The sequence below is a fragment of the Diadema antillarum genome, unplaced genomic scaffold (genome assembly GCF_040938485.1).
Source record: "Diadema antillarum isolate AM-2024a unplaced genomic scaffold, OU_Dant_1.0 scf00000065, whole genome shotgun sequence".
Classification (NCBI taxonomy): domain Eukaryota; kingdom Metazoa; phylum Echinodermata; class Echinoidea; order Diadematoida; family Diadematidae; genus Diadema; species Diadema antillarum.
Genome location: NW_027270954.1, coordinates 3,185,468 through 3,211,195, shown reverse-complemented (window position 1 = coordinate 3,211,195; position 25,728 = coordinate 3,185,468). Strand labels below are relative to the sequence as shown.

Here is a 25,728-nt window from a genome sequence, read left to right as displayed (position 1 = left end):
ATACGTTATTACTTCACTTACAATCGTCGAAGACCTCTGTATATTCTCCCAATTTGGTATATTCGAATCAGACCTATTCAAATCATAAAATATTGCTCATTTTATTCGAGAAAAAAAAAGCAGTAAAATCAAGGGCCGCTGATATGAGAAAAATATGTAAATGAACGATCGATAGAAAAGTCTGATTAAAATGAATGCATTACAGTACCAAGGCCGGCGGTTCCTTTATCATTGCACCGCCCGACACACAAGATGTTTGTTGGTTAATCTAAGGCATTAAACGTCGGCCGGCATGCATTTCATAACTGTGTGACGTCAGTCAGGGTGCTGGATGCTGATTGGATGGTGAATGCGATGATGGCCATCTGCTGCTCCACAGCTTTCCATCTCGTGATCTGGTCGGGGTCGTCGTCAATTTGGTATAAGGCGTCAACCAGAGCAGGAAAGGCGTCACCAGCGTAATAATTGACGCTGCTTGGCGCGAATACCACGTGCCTGGGTAGGAGTAAACGAAAAATTCGAAATCCTTGTCATATGAAATGTCACCGGTGCACCACTGTGATGATTATTATTACAAGATATATCTCTGTTTGATGTTAACTTTATTTTCAAAAATTTGGAAATTGCGTTTATCTGTTTTTGCATTCAAACTCTTCATATTATGAACAACGAAAAATGCTGAAATGCGTGAGAGCCCGCCATCCTGATATGCAATAAAACGATGTGGGGTAAACGTAGAATCACTGAACTCTACGTCAGTGCGTAAAATTGATCGACATTGGTCTACAACTGAGCTCTGCAAGATGGCGCTCTACACTTTAACCACAGAAGAGTGAGTTGAGTTCGATTAATGTTGATCGTATAGCACTTACCTCAGCCATTTCCTGTCCGGAAGTCCAGCGGGATCGATGAATGCCCGCTCGAGTTGAATCATCTGGTCGTTGACTTGTCTAACCACAAATGGACTGTAGACAAAGTAATGGGTGTAAAGATTAATTGGCATTATGCTATATCACAATAATAATGTTATTATCTAGTACAATCTAATCTCACAAATGATATCATTTGATAAAACATATTTATTGATTGTAATAACAGGAATATAATGACGGTCATGGTTATAGTTATAATCATAAAAAAAATATTTTCTCTATATAAGGAAGAACAAAGCTAATGACGTGAACGGTGCTCTGCTATAAAGTTCCCGGCAATTTATCACTTCGTGATTGCAAGCCATTGATTAAACGCCTCCGTCGGAAGAGACATTACAGACGTAAAATCCTGTCTCAGGATGCTATCCCTTGCAGGCTTCCAACATGAGCCCCCCTCTCTTTCTCTCTCCCTCGCGCTTTCTCTCCACCCCTTCTCTCTGTCTCCCCCTCCAATTATAGCAGGTGATAGTTGTATCCACTGTGCCCTATTGCCCCGACTTTCAGTCACTCTCTTCTTTGAAATACTGGTTCAGGTGAACATGGTCAGTATCTTTAAATCTAATGACCTACTGCCAATGAGTAAGAATACTGAATGCGTGTGATGGAATGAGGGAAATAGAGACCAGTTCTTAGAATGCAGTGAGGAGAAGTTCCTCACAACGAAAGCCAAATCTTAGCTTACAGCATACAGAAAGTAAATATCACAGTCATGATAGTCATTTTATACCTCTGGAAGAAATAATGATATATACTGCTTAACTATCACGGCAACAGACATTTTTATCATAAAAACAAATTATATATTTCCATTATTGTCTCACGGAAAGAATTTCGTTTAGTACAATTCTGTTATCAATTTGTTCACTCCTTCAAACTTCCGCAAATATTGTATTGTAGAGAAGGTGTGCAGAAGCATATTCACTCATATTCACTCATCAAGAAAAATAGAAAAGGTGATTGTATTATTTCGGCTGATTTGTTTCTTACTCGTTCTGATCGATTTCTTGAAGACGATTTTCAAAGTCCTCCGCCGCAGTTGTGAAATTGGTGAGTGCCGAGTAGACGTAATCTGTCGTGATAAACAACAAATTCATTCAAATTCATGAATTTCTTCCGTCGAGATGTTTTCATTGCAACTGATTGACAAATTGCCCTACATCGACGTAAATAAGCACTGAATTGATCAGTGTTTTAGTAGTAGCCATGATAAAAAAATCATGGGCTTACATACTCGAGCAGGATTCAAACCTACGACCTCCTGATCACCGGACAGGCGTCATCTCCACTAGACCACCGAGCTTTCGCCCGAAAGCAAGTGTTGGTTCTAATCCTTATAGCATGCAGCGGGTACTGCTTTGTTATTCAAATTCATGAATTTCTTCCGTCGAGATGTTTTCATTGCAACTGATTGACAAATTGCCCTACATCGACGTAAATAAGCATTGAATTGATCAGTGTTTTAGTAGTAGCCATGATAAAAAATCATGGGCGTACATACTCGAGCAGGATTCGAACCTACGACCTCCTGATCACTCGATGTAGGGCAATTTGTCAATCAGTTGCAACAAATTCATTGTTCTTTCTCTACAAATGTGAGTTTGATCAGCCCTTGGTTGATAGGTGCAAAATCTACCGAAGATGTGGAGTACTTAATTCTTCATATTACGGTGACTCTATCATTTTGTGTTAGAAAATGTTTTCTGAGCTCTTATTATAACATTACGGTTCTTCCCCTACTTGATTAGACAGAGAAACAGCTAGTATTGCCATAACCTGCTCTTTCATTGTACTGGAAATGGCGATTTTAATCTTATTTTTTTTTTAATCTTAGAGATTTTTACTCCCATGTATTTTCTGTCTTTTATTTTTGCATTATATGTTTTCGTACTTATATAATCGTTGAATTTCTGCCCTTCAAGAAAGAAACAAAAATAAGACAAAAACAATCAAAAAACGATCAAAAAGGCTGAATAATTTTGATGTCATCGGCAATAACTTTTAACATCCACTGCACCATTAGTGTTAGTATGATCACTCTTAAGATACGCAGAATTGATACTGATAGTTTGCAGATGAATTGTGAGGGCGCTCTTCCGTTTGGCATTGTCGAATTCTTTAAACTTTAGATAGTTCATCATGATGCCGGGCAGGTACAGATTACAAGTAAATCTTTAGCTACTATTGTTGAATAATCATTTTAATTCAGTATGACATAAGGGGAATACTGTACATGGTCTTTTTCATACACCGTTTTTACCAAAGGTAATGCTGTTTGTTCTCATCTTGTCCCCGTATTCCTCATTCAAATTGTCGACGGACGATTTCAGTTTCTCTGCGTAGTCGAGACAACCGAACGGCAGCACAACGGAGTCCGCGAGATCTCGCGAGAATTCTAACATTACCCGGGCAATGGCCCGATGGCGCCAAAAGTTCCAGTCGATGAACGTCTTTACGAGATAAAACGTCTCGTATACAGAGTGGTAAACGGGGTATGACGAAATGGACAGGCTCTGAAATACAAAACATGCTCTTTGGTCAATGATGCACTTCTCTCAGTTGATTGTCTGGTTAGATGGTAGTATTCGTTGGTTAGTCTAAGAATAATGACTTGATTCATAAAATGCTGAGATCCTGTGTTAAAACATCGGCGACATAACATGATGGAACAGGTAACTCGGCTGGTAAAGATGCAATAGAGACCGACATGACATTCTACACCGTAACATATATAATCTTACAACGCTTTGTCTTTTGTCAATTTGTGTTTCTCCCTTTCATTACTTTTATTGCTGGTATCCACTTTCTCAGGTCACAAAATAATTGTTTAATAGGATTTTAACCATTAATTTAATCCTGTCTCTGCGTATATTTTCCATTGCTTACAGTGGTCCATAACGTTCTGTTTTCCAGTGGTAAAGTTGAAGTTATTAAAATGGAAAACACGCTAGTCATAGTAAGAGCAATAGCGATAACAATGACAAAAATACAAAATCTGCTTCTACTATAGTATAGTTCTATAGTCGTGCTAAATAAGTATGAATTCAAATCATGAACTACTTTGAGACTTTGTGCACTTTGAGTTTAATGCAGTGAATGTTGTAAGTGGTAAGTGTTTACAGATCATTCTTGTTGCTCTCGGGAGGTATATGCATGATTGGGACTCTTTGCTACCAGGACATGATTTCTAGTTTATCAATTAAGAAAGACCGTAAATTTGTTTCAATGTCTTTTTCTTATCAATCAAGAATCACAACAAACTTAACTTACAAAATCATAATAATACGACATATCAGTGCATGGTACACCAATTCGGTACATGAAAGGGGCGAAATCGCTACCAGATCCGAGCACGGGAACACTGTAATCAAAACAAAGGAAAAGGCACTGTGAAACCAACAGAGAGACAAATGAATAACTATAAGTCCAGCCACTTCTTTACTGCTTTGACGACTGTACCAAAGTACGCATGTTTCTCTATAAGCCAACGTTTTAGACTCGAAACCATTAAAACATATCATTCCCAATCTTCATATACTCGACAGTAAAAACACGTTTGTGAATGCATTTATTATTTTTTTCAAAGATGGCAATTGATATAACGCTTACAATTTTAGGTTTTCAAAAACCGAAATCCTTGCATGATGGTGAACTGCAACTGCATACGGTAATGCATTGTATGTGAGAAGACAAGTTACACTTTAACTCACTTAAATCTTTCCATGTGTGTGTGTGTGTGTGTGTGAGTGTGTGCGTGTGTGTGTGTGTGTGTGTGTATGTGTGTATGCGTGTGTGTGTATGTGTGTATGCGTGTGTGTGTGTGTCTGTTTGTGTGGAGCTCAAAGTTTCGACATTTCTTTTTGCCGTATTTTGTTTGTTCAGGTTTTGCATATCGAAATTAAGCATACAGGCAACGCATAGTCCTGATAATGATAATACAGTGATCATGGCCTCATCACTTATACTAGGGAAGCCTCCTCTACCAACGAGACCCGTCATTTTTACCCGGCTTTCACTCACCCATTATACACCTGGCTCAAGCGGGTATTATACGTAAACTCATCTTGTCCAACAATACAATGGACGCACTGGGGATTATAAAGATTCGAATTCATTAACTCTCGTTCATTATCGAGAGCCGTATCAAATAAAATTATCACGACGCTCTCACATTAGATCGAATCCGAATTCGAAAATCCTTGGCGAGAAGATTTGAGGATATCCTCACTTTGCCAGACAACAAGTTGCATACTATGTTATCCACGTAGGACTAATAAACTCATAATTATCACGTGGTTTGAGCGTCATCAGATAATACTTTGACTGTCTTACTAGGGTAGCCCGTTGCCACTGCTGTCAGGGTATCGCTCCCGCCAGATATCGTAGACCGTAAGTTCTCCCGTCTCCCCATCGGGGACCTAGAGGAATAACATCCAATGATCATGCAAATTAATCCTAGTAATTCCATGGCTACCGAGTGTTGTTGTTGTTGTTGTTGTTTTGTGATACCCACGACTGCTCTTCTTATCCATGCGCAACATTTCATACCAGTATTCTGCATTCTAGTATTTATTATAATATGAAAAGTAAAGAGACCATGGAAATGTTAGGTTATATCTCAGGCACCGCGAGGACAGGCATTGGAAAATGTCATGAGGTGTCGTGTTAAAGAATGTTCCAAAATCTGCCGCTACTTTTGGAAAACACAGTTGAATTAACCACTGGTAATGCCAATTATGTTTTAGTTTGCTAATTTATATTTATCTCGGCGAGCTGTACAAACTGGTGCATGTTTGTCCTTTGAACTTATTTACTGATTATAGTCTGCGTGAAATTTGGTACAGAATGTAGTCTATCAAAATAAATCAAAAAGTGAAACAATTATCAAAATCTTGCTATTATTACGCTTTGATCGTGATATATCTCGTTTAATTTCGTACTTTGTAGATGTATGTTACCTTCTTTGTTGCCTCGAAGAGTGCTTGCTGCAGAAGAGGTGTCGTCTTGGCTCGAAATGTGTAGTTTCCCCTGACGGCGATGTCCGTGTTGATGTAGGCCACCGCACGTTCACCAAGCACCTTCTGGTATTCCTGTGTTCGGAGGGGAATGCACAAACAACCACCTCGTTATCATGCCTATAGATTAGATGAACTTAACAAACAAACAAACAAACAATCCATCTGAAATACATATTTCTCCGATGGGGGCCACTGAAGGAGCGTTCACGTCGCGGTCCCTGTCAGGTGTTTTACACTTGCGAATCCTTCAACCACACTACGCTATCAACAATTATCCCACATCATTATCATGACTCAACTAGACCTTAGAATTGTTGATGATGCCCAAGGTCGCAAGCATGGGCCCTTGTCATGGCCGGCCTTGAGTATATTAATCATCGAACATCGAAGGTCTAACTGGCCCCAAACAAGATCTTTTGGCAGATCTATGCACCAAGCATAGTTGTGATATCCTCTGTCTCCAAGAGACGCATCGCGGACCTTCACAGGTACGTCCTCGCATCTCGGGTATGACCCTCATTGCTGAGAGGCCACATGACCAGTATGGAAGTGCAGTATTCTTACGCAATGGGATGTCTGCTGACAAGATATCTATTTCTGATACGGATGACACTGAAATCATTACCATCAACACCAAGGGAGTATCTGTCAGTTCGGTGTATAAACCGCCTTCCATCATATTTGACATTCCCCCTGATGTCACCAGCGGTCGCATCAATGTTGTTATCGGAGACTTTAACAGCCATCATGTCAATTGGGGTTATGCTGAAACTAATGAAGATGGTGAGCTAGTCGAGAGCTGGGCAGACTCCAACCAACTGTCTCTCATTCATGATGCCAAGCTCCCTCCTTCTTTCAATAGCTCACGATGGAGGCGGGGGTACAACCCAGATCTGATTTTCACATCCAGTATTGTTGCCAATCAGTGTGAGAAGATTGTTCTGGATCCCATTCCCCACACACAACATCGGCCAATAGGTCTCAAGATCACTGCAGTCATCTCTCCCCGTGCTGTTCCCTTCAGGCGACTTTTCAATCTCAAGAAAGCCGACTGGAAGGGCTTCTCTGACGACCTAGACTCTGCTATTCTAGATCTTCCCGCTACCCCTGGCAATTATGATGCTTTTGTAGAATCAGTTAAATCATCATCGCGCCATAACATTCCTCGTGGCTGCCGCACAAGGTACATCCAGGGCTTGACTGATGACTCTAAAGCATTATATGATGACTACATCTTGCGTTTTGAGGATGACCCTTCTAGTGATGACACCATTGAGCTTGGTGAAGCCTTAGCTAATTCCATCACAGAAGAAAGGTGGAAGAAATGGCAAGAGCTCATTGAAAGCACAGATATGACTCATAGTAGCAGGAAAGCCTGGAAGACTATTCGCATTCTAGGAAATGATATCCGATATCCGATATCCGATATCCCTACTCTGCCACATGTACAAGCTGTTTGAACGCCTCCTCCTGAACCGCATAGCATTGTTCGTTGATGATCACCTTATCCCGGAGCAGGCGGGCTTCAGACCGGGAAAATCATTTACAGGACAACTACTGAACCTCACGCAGTACATCGAGGATGGTTTTGAGAACAAAACAAAAATCTGCTGCCTTTGTCGATCTTTCTGCAGCATACGACACAGTCAATCACCGTATCCTTGCCAAGAAACTGTATGAGATGACCTCAGATGTTAGACTCACAAAGTTGATCTGCAACATGCTATCAAACCGCAGATTCTTCGTAGACCTCGGTGGTAGAAAGAGTAGATGGAGGACACAGAAGAACGGACTTCCTCAAGGGAATGTGCTTGCCCCTTTGTTGTTTAACATCTACACAAATGATCAACCTACTCAACCAGACACTGGACGCTTCCTCTATGCTGATGACCTTTGCATTGCATCTCAAAAGGACACCTTCGAAGAAGTAGAGGACTCCCTCTCCAGTGCACTGGACTTACTCATTCTCTACTATGCCAACAACCATCTCAGAGCTAACCCAGACAAAACACAAATCAGTGTGTTTCATCTTAAGAATAGGGAAGCCAGCCGTCAACTACGGATTAGTAGGTATGGGAAACGCCTGAAACATGTATCCAAGCCAGTCTACCTGGAGGTGACACTTGACAGGTCCCTCACTTTCAAGGATCACATCATTAAGACCAAGGCAAAGGTGGTATCAAGGAATAGTATCCTCCGAAAGCTCACTAATACGAGGTGGGGTGCTGATGCGAAGACGGTACGTACAACAGCACTGGCTTTATGCTACTCTACAGCTGAGTATGCGTCACCTGTCTGGAGTAGAGCAGCTCATGCCACTAAGATTGACACTGTTCTAAATGTTTCATGTCGTGCTATTACTGGTTGCCTAAAGTCCACAAAGGTTGAAGACTTCTACCTACCGAGTGGGATTGCTCCTCCAAGCATCCGTAGGACCGTTGCATCCCAAAAGGAAAAGCTGAAGCAAGAAAATGACCCTCGCCACCCTCTCTTCAATCATGATCATTCAAGAAAGAGGCTAAAATCCAGGCGCAGCTTCATGCTTTCTGTAAAGGCTCTGAACAAAAGCCCTGACAAGCAGCGTGTATCCATGTGGATTGAACGTCTTACCCATACACCGCATACAGTGTCTACTACCGGCCCTAAGGAAACTACACCATCAGGCGCCAGTGAGGCATGGCCTTTCTGGTCTTGCTGCAAGCGCCTAAGAAGAGCTGTCGGCCGCTGCAAATCTAACCTAGCAAAGTGGGGGTATAGTGAGAATGATGACACCACCTGCCTGTGTGGAGAGGAGCAGACTATGCAACATCTCCTGGTCTGTCCACTTCTACTAGAGCCTTGCACAAAGGGGGATCTGGCAGCTCTAACACCCGGTGCCAGGCAGTGCATCCAACATTGGACTGGACGAATCTAACTTTCCATTCTGCGTAGTGACTCGAGAAGAAGAAGAAGATTTCTCCGATGACTCACAAAGTGAAAGTTTTCCTCGAAATAGTGCAGAACTAATATGACTACGCATGAGGAAAACTTTTTTAACACGTTTGTGTACTCTTTTCCAATTTATTCGTCACCTTCTGTGAACTACCTGTTCTACTTCCTTATAAAAGTCTTGGATGTGCTTTTGGTTGAAATTGATAAAAGTTGCCTATACCTACGCCTTTTTGATGACATCTCAGAACGAATATGTACACATACGCATAGACACTATGTTGCTTTCTGGAATCCAGTCTGCTAGCATTAGACTTTGCCATGTCAAGATCGAGCTTGACAGAAACATCCATTGTCACAAAAGTAAACAATTAACTTGAACTCGTTAACCGAGTTATTTAATGTGTCAACCACACCATAAAGCCCACTGAGATCTCCGAAACTCTAGAGGGCGTTCTCACAAAGTTCTATGCAGAGCCTTTTATTACAGAGTTTGGCCAACCCTGTTATGAGTTTTTCGATCTACGGACGCCACTGTGTGTCCACCAAAGAGGTACTAGAGTAAGCACTCACCATTCAGTGCGTACAAATGAAAACGGGGCCACTTGAACGAGCACTCTATTACCTATCATAGAACCTCTTTGGTGGGTACAAAATGGCGACTGTGTTTAAGTTGGCCAAACTCTGTAATAGAAGGCTCTGGTTCTATGCGCAGTTCCTTTATATTCTCACCTCCACGAACTCGGTTGAACCGAGAAGACCGTACTCTTCAGCTCCCCAGCTGCAGAACATCACCGTCCGCCGAGGGCGCCAGTCTTGAAAAGTTTGGGGACAAGAAGAGAAGGAATGCTTTTTAATGTCATAGATAACGGAAACCAGAGCAGCTAGACAACAAACCATTCTTGCAAGTTGACCTACCTTTCTTCAGCATCTCGCCGTAGACACGCGCGCTTTCCATGAGGACCGCGGTTCCACTGGACGGGTCCACAGCACCGTACACCCAAGCGTCTCTATGGTTACCCATCAGTACGTACCGATCTAGAAGAGAAATCGGGTGGAGTCGGTTTGAATGAGAAATCTCCTTCAGCCAAACTTTTCAGGAGGTCCACTCCAACAAAGTAATGCGGTTTCTTTATGTTCTTTGCGTCCGTTCTTTTGAGACTAAACGTTAAACTAAAATGGAAAAATCAAATGGACACTGCTATGATTGGCCGTGTGATTAATATGGCATATTTCTATTTTAGCCTCTCTTTTTTAAACACAAAGTAATCAGAGCATTGGAACAATTTGTGTCAAAACTGTTTGGAGGGACACGATGCATTTATGTTAGTCGATGGTTATGATAGCAAAAGAATGTCTTCAAATGTACAGCTCTAAAGCTGCCCAGTTATCGTGTATTTAGCATATCGTTAGAATCCTTTACCTTCCTTTGATAAAGGTGCCACATGTGAGATTGGCTAATTCAATGCAGAAGCATTCCAGGATATTTGGATATGGAAGATAAATGTCGTGGCCTCATGGTTACAGGCTTTCGCTTGTCGGATCCCACTGCGCATGAACGAAGACTGGACCCAGCTTCCTTACTTCAAAAAGTGATTATGCCAGATTGAATGAAGGCAATAGGTCTATCAGCGGGGTGAAGATAAAAAAGACATGAGCTTTATCAAATTTGTTTGTCTTGGACCACTTTGATGATAACAATATCGGAATTTTGGAGCTTGGGTGTTTGTTCCATGTTCATCGTGTCACTGCCGGCAGCCAGGAATAGCCTGGTGGTAGGGTCGCTGCCTGGAAAGCAGTAGATGAAAGGTTCGAATCCCGTGGTTCCCTCGTTCCGACATGTCTGATAAAAATGTAGATCAGGACTTGCGATCTTACAAACTTCACTTGCACAGAGGGTAGACAAACTGAAGAAAGCTCATACCCTATAATACGTCATATTCCTCACCTCCCTGTGCTACACTGCATTTGTTCTCATGTTTGGAGGAATTTTCTTTCAAGGAACGTTCGATCATCACACGTCCCCCTCACCTGGTTCAACGGCTCCGTTGATGATTCCAATGACGTCATAAGTGGTTCGAATCTCCCTTGAGGTGTGAATACTCATCTTCACCTTCCTGTGTACGATCAAATTTTTAGTGACTCAATATCATTCAGAGCCTCTGAGAAGAAGCTGCTGTAAATACCCACACACCAACACCATAACCTAGAAATACATAATATGCATACTAGTACTCACATGCGCATCTTCACCCCCCACCCCCCCCCACCCCCCACATACACACACATTGCTGCTTCCATATGCAGCGCCATCCTGATTCGGGTACATTGCAGATGAAGGCGGAATAGGTGTAAATTATTGTACATCCTTTAAATCTCTTTTCCCTCTAAAAGTCAGTTTCGAGTGTTATACCTGAATGTCTAAATATCAAAAATTATGAAAACATAGTTCAAACAGATTTTTGTTTCCCCGAGATCATCTGTCCAAACACTCACCTCTGTGGGTTGACAAACCCGGGTCCAAATCGATAGGTGACATCCAGGTGTCCCCGCCAGCTGCTATGTACTTCATCTCCAGTCATTTCACTTCAATGAGGTGGGCGGATAGAGGAGGAGTAATAAATCAAAATGAAAACAGAATGGGTTATAACATTTTTGTGGATGTGTTATACAGATTTAAACTTACCTGATCGTGGTATTACGGTACATGATAATAACACCAAAAGTACCAAAAGAAAGCTCTTCCAAATGCATTTCTTGTCATTAAATTGAATTTGACTTTCTTTGGACTCTCTTTTTTTTTGGGGGGGGGGGGGAGGGTGGTTCCTAATCCTACCTTGATTATGTAGAAATTCACACGACACGAACAATCTCTTAAATAGCACTTTATTCTTGGAATATGTAAGATAAACGAATCGATATTCACAAATCGTGAAAGTCTATCGACAGAGCAAAATATGCAACGATTAAGGCATTCATTCAGGAATTCTGCGCACTCAGTCAAATCAATGAGGAAGATTTTAGGAAAATTTGTATCCATCCGCCCTTGTGAGGAATGGGTAATATCACGAAATCATTACCATTCCAATTATTAACACAATAATCAACATTATGGTATAGTTGAGGTGAGGATTGTGATGACAACCATACTCACTTCTTTTTTCTTAAAAAGTGATCTTAAATGTTCTGTTTACCTTTGGGAGCAGTGATTTAAAATATGTTCAAGATATTACATTCGATGTGAATGTGCACATCTGTTGCACATCTGTTGTTTCACAAAACATCCTACCACATAAAATTTTCGCAGTAAAGCCTAAAATATAAAGAGATATCAGTATTTTTCTCTGTAAATCATTACTGTAGACGATTTAGTCTGAAACTATTGTTCACATTTTGTATATTTAACAATGTTAAACATCGATTATAATAATGGCTTCAGACTTTTTACATAGGTTGTTTCTATCCCTAGCTCACATTCTAGAACTATATCAAACCAGTTTAATGCTGGATTTTTCTTTCACCTGCAAATGGTAAATTGTGCATTTATAATCAGTAAACCCGGTCTTATGTGGTACCTGAGAAGATATTGTGCGTCCCCGTATCCGATGGGATGTACTGGAATCTTAGGCAGTGCCGTCTCCTCGTCACTAATACGGTACATGTAGGCTGGACGCGGGAGAAAAGGGCATGTTTCTAGTATGATAAGAATATATACCTATCACATATTGGGTTGATCTACTACTTTAAACCTAAGTACTACTTTAAGCATAACAGACACATCGTATGTGTGTACGAGCAACCAAACGCTGATTTTCTGTGAAAGTTGTAAGCCAGATACATCAACACTTTCAACGGAGTACTATATAGTGGTTGAACATGTCGTTAAAAAAAATCAAACCCTAACTTAAAATGTTATGATTATAATAAGTCGATGCAACGCTCACCTCATTGGACTGGACATGTATTGTGCTTTCTAATACTACCAATTTCGTTCTCTCTCTCTCTCTCTCCCTCTCTCTCTCTCTCTCTGTCTACTTCTCTTTCTTGGAGGGAGAGATAAACAATGTAACAAACATTCCCCAGCAAGAGAATTTTGATGAGGCAGTACTTACGCTTTGCCGGATAGCCGGGTGTAACCGGATCGCCCTTGGCATCACTAACGAAGGTATTCCCCCGCTGCGCTCCGGTATCCGGAAGCCACCAGTTGTCCGGGTAGACCGAAATGTCTCCATCACTTGCGTAATCGGCGGGATCGGAATAAAGAATGATTCCAATGGCGCCCGCCGCCTGAGCGTTTAGTACCTACAGAGGATCATACAACGCCTTAATTCTCTCTCCAAAGTTGCTGTTAATTGGTTTGTTTTTCAGTCCATAGGCTAATGATGAGAAACATCCTCACATGTCAAAGTAAACTAGTGGTAAAATTCCTCAAGTAAAAGCAGGTGCAAGCAACACAAGCCCCGTTTTTAGGAGAGCCGTTCGTATCAGAGTTACCGCGACAATATCCGGACATTTTTTTTTTATGATTTTTTTTTCTAACCGTGCATGTTACAACGTTTCATGCAGAATGTTACTCGGACGTTATCATGGTAACTTTTGCCAAATTCTGCCCCAGCCAACTAGGGTTATTACTCTGACATTATCCCGACATTACCCCGACAACCCTTCTGTTAAACGCTGTTGCCGCAACGTTCCTTTGATACACTCAAAAGACGTGAGCAGTAGTCCAAATAGAATGACAATACCGTTCGTCGATCTCATTTATGGATTGTAACCACACCCCTTTCGCATAAGAACGGGTAGGTTGTTATCGAAACTTACCCGGAGAAGGTTTATTCGGTGTGTGTCTGCTAAAACAGTTCAACCCTTACTCTCTCTCCCGAAGCGAGGAATTTGGTTCTCCGGACGTTGTCCCAACATTGTCGGGGTAAAGTCTGTTAAAACAGGGCTACGTAGTCGCTCCCTTTTACCTTGTTCCCACGAAACACCCTTCCGTATCTAGCGATGGCGATGCAGCCTGTGATGTTGATATCAGACCTGTTCTTAGCAAGAAAGTCAAAGTCTTCTGACCGTCCGTAGTTCACGTACACCAGGGGGCCCTGGATATAAAGATATCCGGATACATAGCAAGACTTAGAGATGATTGATATGTTATGTGTACTTAGTGCGAATAGAAACAAAAATCTAACCAAAAACTCAATTGCCGAATGCAGCTTCTTAACGAAACTGTGTCATCTGCATTGCATTATCAAATTAATGTCATTTGACTGATATCATTAAAAAGAAAAGCGCCTGGTATACAACAACAGGTGTAAGAAATGAACCAGCTAGTCGTAATCATAACTTGCCGCTTTGCTGGGGTACTATTCAACACCACATCATCAACATTGTGGAATCACCTAATGGTGAGCATAAGATGTATTTTTTTCTCTTTGTTTGTTGGTTTGTTGTTGCTGCTGCTTGTTTACCTACAGAAAAAAAAATCAGACAGACTTACTTCTGGTTCCCCTTTTGCCGAGTAGGCATTGAATGGCGGGACGACATCCGGGTGATCATCTTCGGGTCGAAGAATCTCCTCATGTAGGGCCGTGGTGAAATTAATCTCTCCGTTCTCCGTTATCATTACCTGGATTTACAGGTATTATTATTATTATTATTGTGTGTGTGTGTGTGTGTGTGTGTGTGCGCGTGTGTTGATAATTGTGACGAGGGAGAAAAGGAACGAAGTAGTGAGCAGCTGTCTGATGAATATCAGTATATCTCATGCATACGTACTGAAAGGATCTTTATTTTTGTTTAAACAACACTATAAAGTAATCTCACAAAGTCTGGTCGCGACATCCTCCTTTTGGAAGCGCCAGACTACTGCATGTATTCTCATTGGCCCGAATTCAAGAAAGTGGTTCAAATGAAACCATGGTTTAAATCATGGACAAAAACCACGGAGCGCCAAGTGTCGCATGGAATATTTCGTTACAAAATCAGTCATTTCAGTCGATGAAATTATTATTTTGTAACGAAATTACAACATTTCGTAACTGAATGAACATTTCGTCCGCGAAATGATAATTTCGTTAACGAAACGGTCATTTTGTCGACGAAAATAACAATGACCAATATTTCGTAACGAAATATTTCGTGCGAGACTTGGCGCTCCATAGTTTTTGTGCATGGTTCAAACCATGGTTTCATTTGTACCACTTTCGTGAATTCGGGCCATTGGGTCTAATTTCATGTGAGTTGTTTGTTATTCTATGCAAGACCACGTCAAACTACGGATTTTGCTTAACTAATCTTTTCATAGTGACAGAAATGTCCTTGCTTGGTCTCTTTTTGTGAAACGGCATGAAAGCACAAGTAAATGACCAATATGTAGATAATGATAATGATAATAATAATAATTATCATTGTTATAATTATTATAATTATTATCATTATTATCATTCTCATTATTACTACTACTATCATCATCGTTATAATTATCATAATTACTGAAACTCCTACTTTGTTCGGATTAGCAGTATCCGGATAGGCAAGGAGAACATCGTAGTCGAGTAATCGAACCGAATCGAACCCGTAACTTGTCCACTGCTCTACCAGCATTTCCGCATTCTCCTTTTCTGCCGCAGTTCCGGCTAGATGAGGACGGCTGGTTAGACCCCTGTAAATGTGCGGAAGGAAAGGATATTTCACAGCTAACTAGGTCATCTTGCAAACAATATTAAAAAAATGGGAAAGATACATAGCATTTATATTTCTTGACCACAAATACATGTATACGTAAATGTGTATAATATACAGCTAGATTCACGGATGGAGTTATTGTTTGACATGTTGTAGTCTAATGACAAACTTGGGTTCACATTAACTGCAACACTCCAAAAGACTTTTTGATCCCCCAACGAAGCAAGGTGTATTCTATTTATACAAGTAACGCTGACAAACATTTGCTGTGTATATTTCTTTTTTTTTTTACATAGCTTTCTATATTGCCACCACATTCGTGTATCGTTTTATCGGTCATAAATATATTAGGGTTCTACAATGTCCACTCTTTTCTTCTTACATAGTTATACGCACATTATTTTCTCTTACCCCAAAAAGTGATGTCTACATATTTTCTTTTTGTCTAAAAAATAAAATACAATTGCTAGAGAAGGAGAGGCAACTAAAGCTCTCCTTTGAAGTCATGCGCGGCACCGCCGAGAAGTTATGCGTTCAACTACAGGTGTTACCCATGTGCTTTGACAAAAGAGAGCATAAATAATCGGGACTAGCGCTCTCACATCTAGAAATATTTGCTCCTACTGCTAGTCAAGGCGCTAATTCCTGTAAGAGGCTTAATTAAGGAGTTCGTTCAACCCACCCAGCAGAAAAGGTTTGACCAGACAAGGTGGTAGATGGGACCTCTATGAACATCCCCAGGTAGTATGTGGTTCCAAATTGTGGTGTCAGTAGAATTTTACTGGCCACTTTTCATCATGATTTGTTGGAACAAACGTAAAAGAGTCCGCGCACGCCAAGACTATTACACGCACCACTAGCACTGCTACAGGCGCCAGTGCCAGTGCTGCGTGTAGTACTCTTAGCGCGCATATACTTTTTCTTCGATAAACAAGGGTTTTGCCTGCAAACTAACTTTTCACGCCAAGCCGGGTTCGGTGTAGTGTAGTTTCTAGCCGTTTTTATTTCGTCTTTATTTCAAGAGTTCAAGCAAGCCGAGTGAGAGCGCATACCCGTTGATTGTGACGACCGAATCGCAATCACTGGGTGTGTGCTCTCACTCCACTTAGCGCAATATATACAGCGGGCTTCTGCATAATACACAAGCTGCAACTCAGAGAAATAAAGACGAAAAAAACAGCTAGAAATTAAGACTAGGGTCGGTAAACGCTTGTCGCTATTTGGGGCACTGAAAACGACAAACTCACACAGTTTTTGCATTTATTTCATGAAGAATTCATCAAAACCGCATAAAACTATATATGTACATGTTGCTAGAGATGTCATCCATACAGTGGGATTCATTGTAAGTTGTAATATTTGTGCATGGTTACCATGGTAACCGGATGCCTAAAGGTGACTGGTAACCCCCAAAATGCCTCCTGCTGCTGCAAACATTGTTTTTTTTTTTAAATCTTATAGATGCAATAAAAAAACACAATTTTTAATTGATTTTCGTTAAAAAAGTTTTCCCTGTTGCCATGGCAACCAGTATTATCCAATCAGAATTTAGTTGTCAATAACTCAAAAACTAAAGCCCATAATTTCAAAAAGCTCAATAAGCATGTCCTTCCTTCTGCATTAAGTGTACGACATCAGGTATAATATGTGAAGAATATTTTGAAGCATTATCAAGTTACAGCAAAATTTGTAAGCAAAGGCATAATAAACGGCCATTGAAAGAAAGATATCATTCTCGAATAGTAAAATGCATGAAAAAGTTGCATCCGTCGTACTTTCAACATAAATTTGACTTCAAAGCATAGGCAAATGTATATAGTTTTTAATAATGTATGGACACAAATTTCCCTTAAAAATAAGACGAATACAGAAAGCAAAGCCAATATTCTATAGTAGCTCTTTCGAGTATTTACAGAGCAATGGTTATTCAAAACAATCCTGGAAAAGAGCTGAGGAAAGCAATTTATTATTTATGTTCTTAAAGGAAGTTTATTCAAGAATACCGATAAATTCCTTTCTAAAGAAGGAATATACACGTGCGCTGGATTATCCATCAAAGAATTAAGCGTACTTTTGTGTTCGTCAGCTATTGTAAAAAAAAAAAAAAAAAAAAATATATATATATATATATAGAGAGAGAGAGAGAGAGAGAGAGAATAAAATGAAATATCATGATATGTAAATTTTATTCAAAAAGTGCAGTAATGAATTAATGCTGAGGAGAGAATGAGGGAAAAATCTTGGGCGTCTTTTCCCTTTTTATCCAGACTAATTTTACAGTGTAGAGCTCATCTACAATGAGTGATGTGCACGAAAGGCAAAAGAAACAAACCTGTCTAAATTCCAGATATTTTTGGGAGTTACCAATCACCTGTAGGCATCCGGTTACCATGGTAACCATGCACAATATTATACCTTACAATGTATCCCATTGTATTGCTGACATCTCTAGCAACATGCACATATATAGTTTTAAGGCGTTTCGATGAATCCTTCGTGAAATAAATGCAAAAACTGTGATAATTTTGTCATTTTCAGTGCCCCAATAGCGACAAGCGTTACCGACCCTAGTCTTATTTTCTAGCTGTTTTTATTTCGCCTTTATTTCTCTGAGTTACAGCTTGTGTGTTGTGCAGAAGCCCGCTGTATTGCGCTAAGCCGAGTGAGGGTGCATGCTCAATGATTGCCACAAAAAACGGTTCGGGCGTCACAATCGCTGGGTATGCACTCTCACTTGGCTTACTTCAACTCGGAGAAATAAAGACGAAATAAAAACGTCTGGAAACTACACTACATCGACCCCAGCTTAGCGTGAAAAGTTAGTTTGCAGGCAAAAACCGATGTTTGTCGCGGAAAAAGTCTTTGTACGCTAAGACTATAACACGCACCACTGGCACTGGCGCCTGTAGCAGTGCTAGTGGTACGTGTAGTAGTCTTAGCGAGCGCAGACGCTTCCTCGAAGAATATGGTCATGTCGCAACTAAAATGGCCTGTAAAATTTCATTGATACCACAATTTGATATCACATACTACCTAGGGGTGTTCCAGAGGGTCCAACCAACCACCCCACGCAGTCAAACCTTTTCTGCGGGGTGGGTTGAACGAAGTCATTTTTTCTGGGTCGCTGCGCCTGGACTATGCAATTCGCTCTCTCTTTCAATGTGATGGCAACAATGAATTAATTTGTGTACCTTGAATTGGAGCAGTGAATCAAAATGCAGTGTAAACTCACAATTTTAACATCAAATAGTTTTTAAACACGCTGGAACACGCTTTAACGGAGTACTTTATTTGAAAGATCAAAATATCCGTTATTAAAAGATCAGAGAAAATGAACATGCGGAAATGTGCGCATTATAGAAAAAAATAGGGTTTTAAGAGGGCCTAATTTTCATTTCCTTTCGATTTGCGAATTACGAAGAAACTAGAAATACATGTTGATAATATTGAATTCTTTCCTAAACTATTCTAAATCAATTCGAGTATTTCATATAAAATTTTGCTGTGAAATAAAGCTTGTAATTCAACGAAAGGTGAAATGCGTTCTTCGTCTCCGAATTTCGTCTTGCAACTAGAGCGGTGCCGAGCATGACTTCAAAGCGTAATGGAATGATAAACATCCCATTGTAACGCCTTGAACTCAAACATGTGCTTGCATGAATTACGAAGAGTTGCCACTCCATCTCTGTAACACCTCCCTGCTGGCACTGATCTGTCCACGGAGGTTCAAGAGAATGGAGGCACAATTGTCTTATTAGGTGATCCGAGTATCCTCTCGGATCACCTTCTGTATCTGTACGGATTCTTTCTTCTTTCTTTGTTTCTTTCTTTATTTCTCCTCAAAAGTTGTGCAGAGGTTAGCTCAGAAAGTCCTCTTCCTATCAATGTCAAAATTATACCATATATGTATCGTTTCCCAAAGACGACAGATCAAGTAAAATCATTGTGATCAGTCGACCGTGACGTCACTATGACGTCGTTATATGAAAACACATTCTCAATCATATCTCATTAATAGAATGGAATTTTTCAATGAAATTTTCGTCACATATATTTCAAGTTATGCGCATTCTACTCATGTTCTCAAAATTCATATTTTCTCTTAAAACGTGCGCGTACGCGCGCGTTGAAATATTTGTATACTCCAATCGAGCTCAAATTTTTTTTCACACGTTTCAGACCATTTGGAGCATTTTTTGAAAAATTGAAAAAATTGGACGGACGCATACGCGCGCGCAAATATACGCACGTACAGCTCATATGCAATAGAAATTTCCCGTTTTTTAACATTCATCGGATGCCTGAAATGTCAAGAAATATTTCTACCAAGTTTCAAGTCAATCCGACTCAATATGACGTCATACGGGCCCGTCAAAGTTGAAATTCCGCGCGCGCGTCAATGGCGATATACAGTGCAACAATGCAAAAAAACCGCCAATTTTAAATCCGAATTTACTCGCCAGGATGGACGGTGACCCCCCATTTTCTTTACATATTTTGAAAGCTGATGAGTTGTACATGTCATTCCATGGGTTGGCGATGCTGGAAAAATGATGAAAAGATATCAAATTTCTCAATAAAATAAAAAAGTGAATTTTCAAAATGACGTCATCAAATTTCAAGTTTACTCGAGCGTATCTCACTTATCCATTGCCAATTTTCACCCAAATTTCAATATGTTGTAGCTTATGAAATGCTTTTTCATTATTGTAATAACACAATTTTGATTAGATGACGACATCACCTCGAAAAAATGGATTGAAGGTAACCTTGTCAAATTTGACCAGTTTACGTGTAATCTCTATGGGAGTGCAATTTTTATGGAAATGAAAATTGACATGACTATCTTTATCGAGCACTAGCTCACTTATGCTTCGGTGAATTTCCCTAAGAGTTTAATATGTTGTAGCTTAGACGTAGGGCTATCGTAAATTAGCCTTCGTTTTTTCATACGGTGTCGGGATCACGTCAAAAAACTTGGTTGAAATTAAAGCTTATCTTCGATGTATTGAAATATTTCTTTCTTTCTGCAACTTTCTGTGCAATAACTCAAGAAAAACATACCCTATCACCAGCATATTTTGCATATGTTTAGTTCATGTCACGAACATTATTTCATAAAATAACAACTTGATCAGACGCCATATTGGGTATGTAAATTAGGGACAAAGGTCATAGATGTTTCATCCTATATCTTGGTGAATACATGTTCTATCTTTCCCATATTTTGTACACGTAAAGACCATGTTACAAGAATCATTTCACAAAATAACCACTTTTTGCTCAGATGCCATCTTGTCTGTGCAAATTGGGGTCAAAATGTCATATGTACTTCTTTCTGTATCTTCGTTATGACGTGTTATCTCTATGGGAGGAAATTTTTTAAATGTGAAAATTGACATGATTGTCTTTATCGAGCACTAGCTCACTTACCCTTCCGTGAATTTCTCCCAGATTTTAATATGTTGTAGCTGAAACTTTGCGCTATCGTCATGGGCCCTTCGTTTTTTCATACGATGTCGGAATCACGTTAGAAATCTTGGTTGAGATTAAAGCTTATCTTCGATGTATTCAGATATTTCTTTCTTTCTGCAACTTTCTTTGCAATAATTCAAGAAAAACACGCCCTATCACCCCCATATTTTGCACATGTTTAGTTCATGTCACGTACATTATTTCATGAAATAACAACTACTTGATTGGACAATATCTTGGGTATGTAAATAAGGGTCAAAGGTCATAAATGTTGCATTTTGTATCTTGGTGAATACCTGTCCTATCTTTGCCATATTTTGCACAGGTATATAGACGATGTCGCAAGAATCATTTCACAAAATAACCACTTTTTCCTCAGATGCCATCTTGGGAGTGTAAAGGTGGGTCAAAGGTCATATGTATTCGTTGCTGTATCTTCGTTATTCAGTGTATACAGAATTTGGTACCAAAGATGGCAGATATGACTCCCTTTTCTAAATGAGAATCCAAACATCACACGGCCAATGTCTCTAAACACAGATGAAACTTGTATTGTCATACCTATTGCGATCAGGACTCGAATCATTGATAAAAAAAAATCGGATCACCTTAATTTGTCAGTGATGACAAATTACAATCTCTAGTTTCCTTTGAACCCATGTTCGAAGCCGCCGCTCAAAAAATATTTGAAGCATGTGCCAAGCAGGATCTGCCGCGCAGATACGAAGACAATTGACTGTGTCTCATTGCGTAATCACCAGCCACTTTCAAAGGAAGATATGTCTCTGTGATGGTAATTACTTTTCGCTATCCCTTCTTATAACAGGTAGGTGGTACAGACACGAGGATGCGCGAATACAAAATAAGCAAAAAATGCTGAAATAAAGATGAAAATTACTCGACTGGGCATGCCCGGGCACTAATCTGATATATCTATCAATAAAGAATTATACTTTAAGATTATTCCATATTAGTTTCATTTGTGGAAATTAAGCGGAAAAGTGATAAAACCAGCTTTCCAGGATGACACTGTTTGAAACATTTTCACATGATTCAGCTCTGATTTACACTTCAGCATGCATTTCTGGACGGGAGTGACTTTTGTTTTACATGCTTTACCATTGAGTGAAATTTCATTTCATTTAATAACTGAATAAGCAAAATGTAGCCAACATTATAATAACGTTCAAAATGAATCTTCAGATTGCTCAGCAAGACGGCGGCTTGGAACATCAATCATCAAAGGCACAAGTTCACCTGTGGAATTCTTTTGTACATCGAATAGAAATCTGACAACTGTTTAAATGATTACAGCCAGTTGGAATTCCATGCATAAAACCTCCTTGATCTATCTATCTCTCACGGCATTTTTATGCAATATGTCATTGATTGACATTGTCATTGCTTATCCAAAATTCCAAAAACAAGACACCCCGTCTACATAGGTATACGTGTACAAACATTTGTACATTTAACCTCATCTCCTAATGTGTTTGAGTGTACGTGAGATATCTACGGAATGAGGAGAAGGCCTGCGAATGAGGCCAATAATGTTTAACGATAACGGTTCATATAGAAGGCAACCTTCGAAGTATCTCCCATAAACATTCATTGCAGAGCTCAAACATGACAATCAAATGGAAAGATTGAGCTCTTTGCAGACGAAGCACACTCATATTTCACCTGCTTCCCACCTATACAGCGATACTTGTTGATAGGTCTAATTCCCTCCCCTTCCTATTCACGAAAGCTGTCTTTCGTTCTATAAAGATATTGTGATTGATATTGACATGTTGTACCTTGCGCAGTTCGACACGGCCCAACACTTACTGAGGACGTTCAACCTTTTAAGCCTTGTCTATTAAAGTGAAATTATGGGGCCCTGCAATATGATACTAGTGCTTTTTTTTCTTTGTTAATTTTTTAAGGAGGTTCTTTGTTCACACTAACCATTTGAAAAGATGAGACGCGTTGAAAATCCACCTTATCAAATGGATAGTGTATTGGTTGAGGTGAGAATTCAGCTTTTAACCTTTCATGAGATACCTGAAACTACTGTAGGAAATGTTAAAAAGCATACAATTCTAAAATCAATTAAAAGTTTATATAATGAAAAAATCAGTTTTGAAATAATTGAGACATCCAAACACAAGGTAAAGTGGTCCTAATTAAAGGTGGGTCCCACCTTTCATTAGGTTTGCTTTGTTTTGGATATCTCAGCCAGTTCAATTTTCGTTAAATAAACTTTGAATTACTTTAAGAATTATGCTCTTTCATATCTAATAGAAGATTTCTCTTAATCTCTAAGAATAATCATCAAAAAACCTCAAGCCAAATCTCAATTGCAACTGTTCCATCCCTTTAATATCAAACATAAGTTTTGAAACTCAAACTCATTTTCATGACAACACACATAAAGATGTGTGGCACTCCTGCCTAAACCGGAGAAATATCTGCAGTCTTCCTCATGTTGAATTTCACTATTAAATGATAGAATGATTACAATTTATACTGACATCATTTTTACGAATTAACGCGCCCATGTGTGATCAGCAGGGCAACCGGTTGGTGCGATGAACACGAGGGCAAATGGAATTCTTTCTGCACTGTGTATGTATACGTGCTCCAAATGACACCAGGCTTACGGTTTTAGTTCTACCATTGCTGGCCACTATATAATTTACGCATAAAATAAACATCATTATACAAAAGTTATCGCAAGCAGAAAGTAATAGAATGACTTGTCACTTACATGACAGAACATCCAAAATTACTCTCTTAAGTTGCAATCTATAGTCATCGTTATCATTTCACTTCTCCAGGGCGGACATTTTTTTTTCTTTGAGAAGGCGCTCTTGCAAGTTTTTAGAGTTTATTAATCCAAGCTTAGGCAGTTGCTGCCAAGTGAGTAATTACCCACTGACACTGTATTGGATCGCCAACCTTGGAGACACCCAGCTTAGAGCGAGCAGAGGGTGACAGGGTCAAGAGTTGGCAAAAGGTGACCACCTGTGCAGACTTGGGGAGACGCCCCCCGGAGGACGGGCCCAGCCAAGTTCAATAATGTGCTGTTTATCTATGTTTTTTGTACCCCGCGAACTATTTCTATGTTTTATAAGTTTTAGATTTTCAATACAAGCACATATGTATTGAGAAGCAAATTACAGTGTAAAGTTTAATAGGGAAATATGGAAGGAAAGACTAGTACTGACATTGGTAAAGGAACGAATGTATAAGACTACCGTGAGACATTTCTAGCTACTAGCCGTGAAAGTAAGAAAATTTTGAAATCTAAATATAAACATTATTTGCGCAACAACTACTTCAACGATGAAATCCAAAAAGATTCTGGGAAATTGCGAAGTCTAAAACATGAAGGAGACTAAACGAACAACGATTTCATGTTTGGAAATCAATGGAATTGATGTGACTAAAGACAACTTGACTGTACAATTTCAGTCTGCATGTTTCCACGTGTGGATGATAGTATGTTGTGCTCCTTAGAATCCATAATCATAGAGGATCAGTCATAACATACTTAAATACTTGAACGTGTTCGGAAGAGGTTCATAATAAGAAAAGAGGTTTATAAGTTGTTCCGAGACTGGGAAACCAAATAATATATAGATATTATAATTATGCTTTTGCAAAAGATAGCTAGTGATGGGGCGAAGGTATTTCAGACTCACAATGATTTATACACATGATAAATGTTGTGGAAAATACCGGATAATGCATCAGAATCACGCCCGCTAACAGATGTGGAAGAGAAGATCATAACGAGAAATGGAATATTCCATTTGCGATATTAGATTATATCGAAAGTTAGATATGAATAATGATGTCCTGTCCAGAAGATTTTAGATATCAGTAATCATCATGCTGGCTATCCCTCTTTTGTGCAATATCATTCTAAATTGAAGAGCCTAATTTCACTTGAATTACTGTACTGTGAATACATAAGATGTATGTATTTCAACGTCGAATATGTAGTTTCATAGTGTGTAATATTTGTGTGTCATGTATTTCAGAGAGGAATGTATATTTGTACCTCTGTCTTCTCCCCTTATACGTGTTGATTTGATTTGTCTAAATACAATACAGTAAAATAAAAAAAAACCTCATCAAACACACAAAAAAGAGAATAGAAAATACGTGGAAGAGATAGGCATAAGCAAAACTTTAAGAACAGAATGGTGATTGATCTCGAAATAAATGGAAACATTTCATAAGATCAAAGAGAGAATATGCATAGCTATATAGGGATGAGCTTGCAAAAGTTTGACACCCTTGCAGTCTCATGACAATGCACTTTGGCGGGAAGGTTTACATCCATTTGCTTTTCAGTTACTTGCGTTTCAAGTACTCAGACCATGGAGGTAATAGTATTAGTACATCCTTAGGGGCTCCATTCCTGATTTTCTATCTTGGCTTACCCCCGTAATAGACTTCAAAATAACAAAACAAGAAGGATACTTCATTTACACATACCTGAGGTTGTTTTCTATGTTCTCCGCGCTGCATTCGTCGATCATCAGCAGTCCGATTTCCTCATTTTCGGCGACGGAGACGGAGGGACAAGCATCGTCTACGATCCCGAAGTGACCGATCAGAATACCGGTGGCGAACAGGATGAGGGCGAGGATGAGCCATATTACGTGAACGAAGAAGATGTTGTCACGGTACCGAGTCAT

The 25,728-nt window shown here is 39.7% G+C and overlaps 1 protein-coding gene across 1 annotated transcript; it reads right to left on the bottom strand.

Annotated features, from left to right (window-relative positions):
* Positions 1-299: 299 nt before the first annotated feature.
* LOC139716457 (putative N-acetylated-alpha-linked acidic dipeptidase) lies at positions 300-25,728 on the bottom strand. Its single transcript, XM_071628002.1, has 17 exons — positions 25,526-25,728; positions 15,380-15,536; positions 14,373-14,501; positions 13,846-13,974; positions 12,988-13,177; positions 12,451-12,541; positions 11,372-11,461; positions 10,907-10,992; positions 9,794-9,913; positions 9,608-9,690; positions 5,888-6,019; positions 5,262-5,347; positions 4,200-4,290; positions 3,190-3,442; positions 1,920-2,001; positions 873-965; positions 300-495 (listed from the first exon to the last, which is right to left on the bottom strand). Exons 1-17 carry the CDS (start codon positions 25,726-25,728, stop codon positions 300-302), a joined length of 2,211 nt encoding a protein of 736 aa, XP_071484103.1.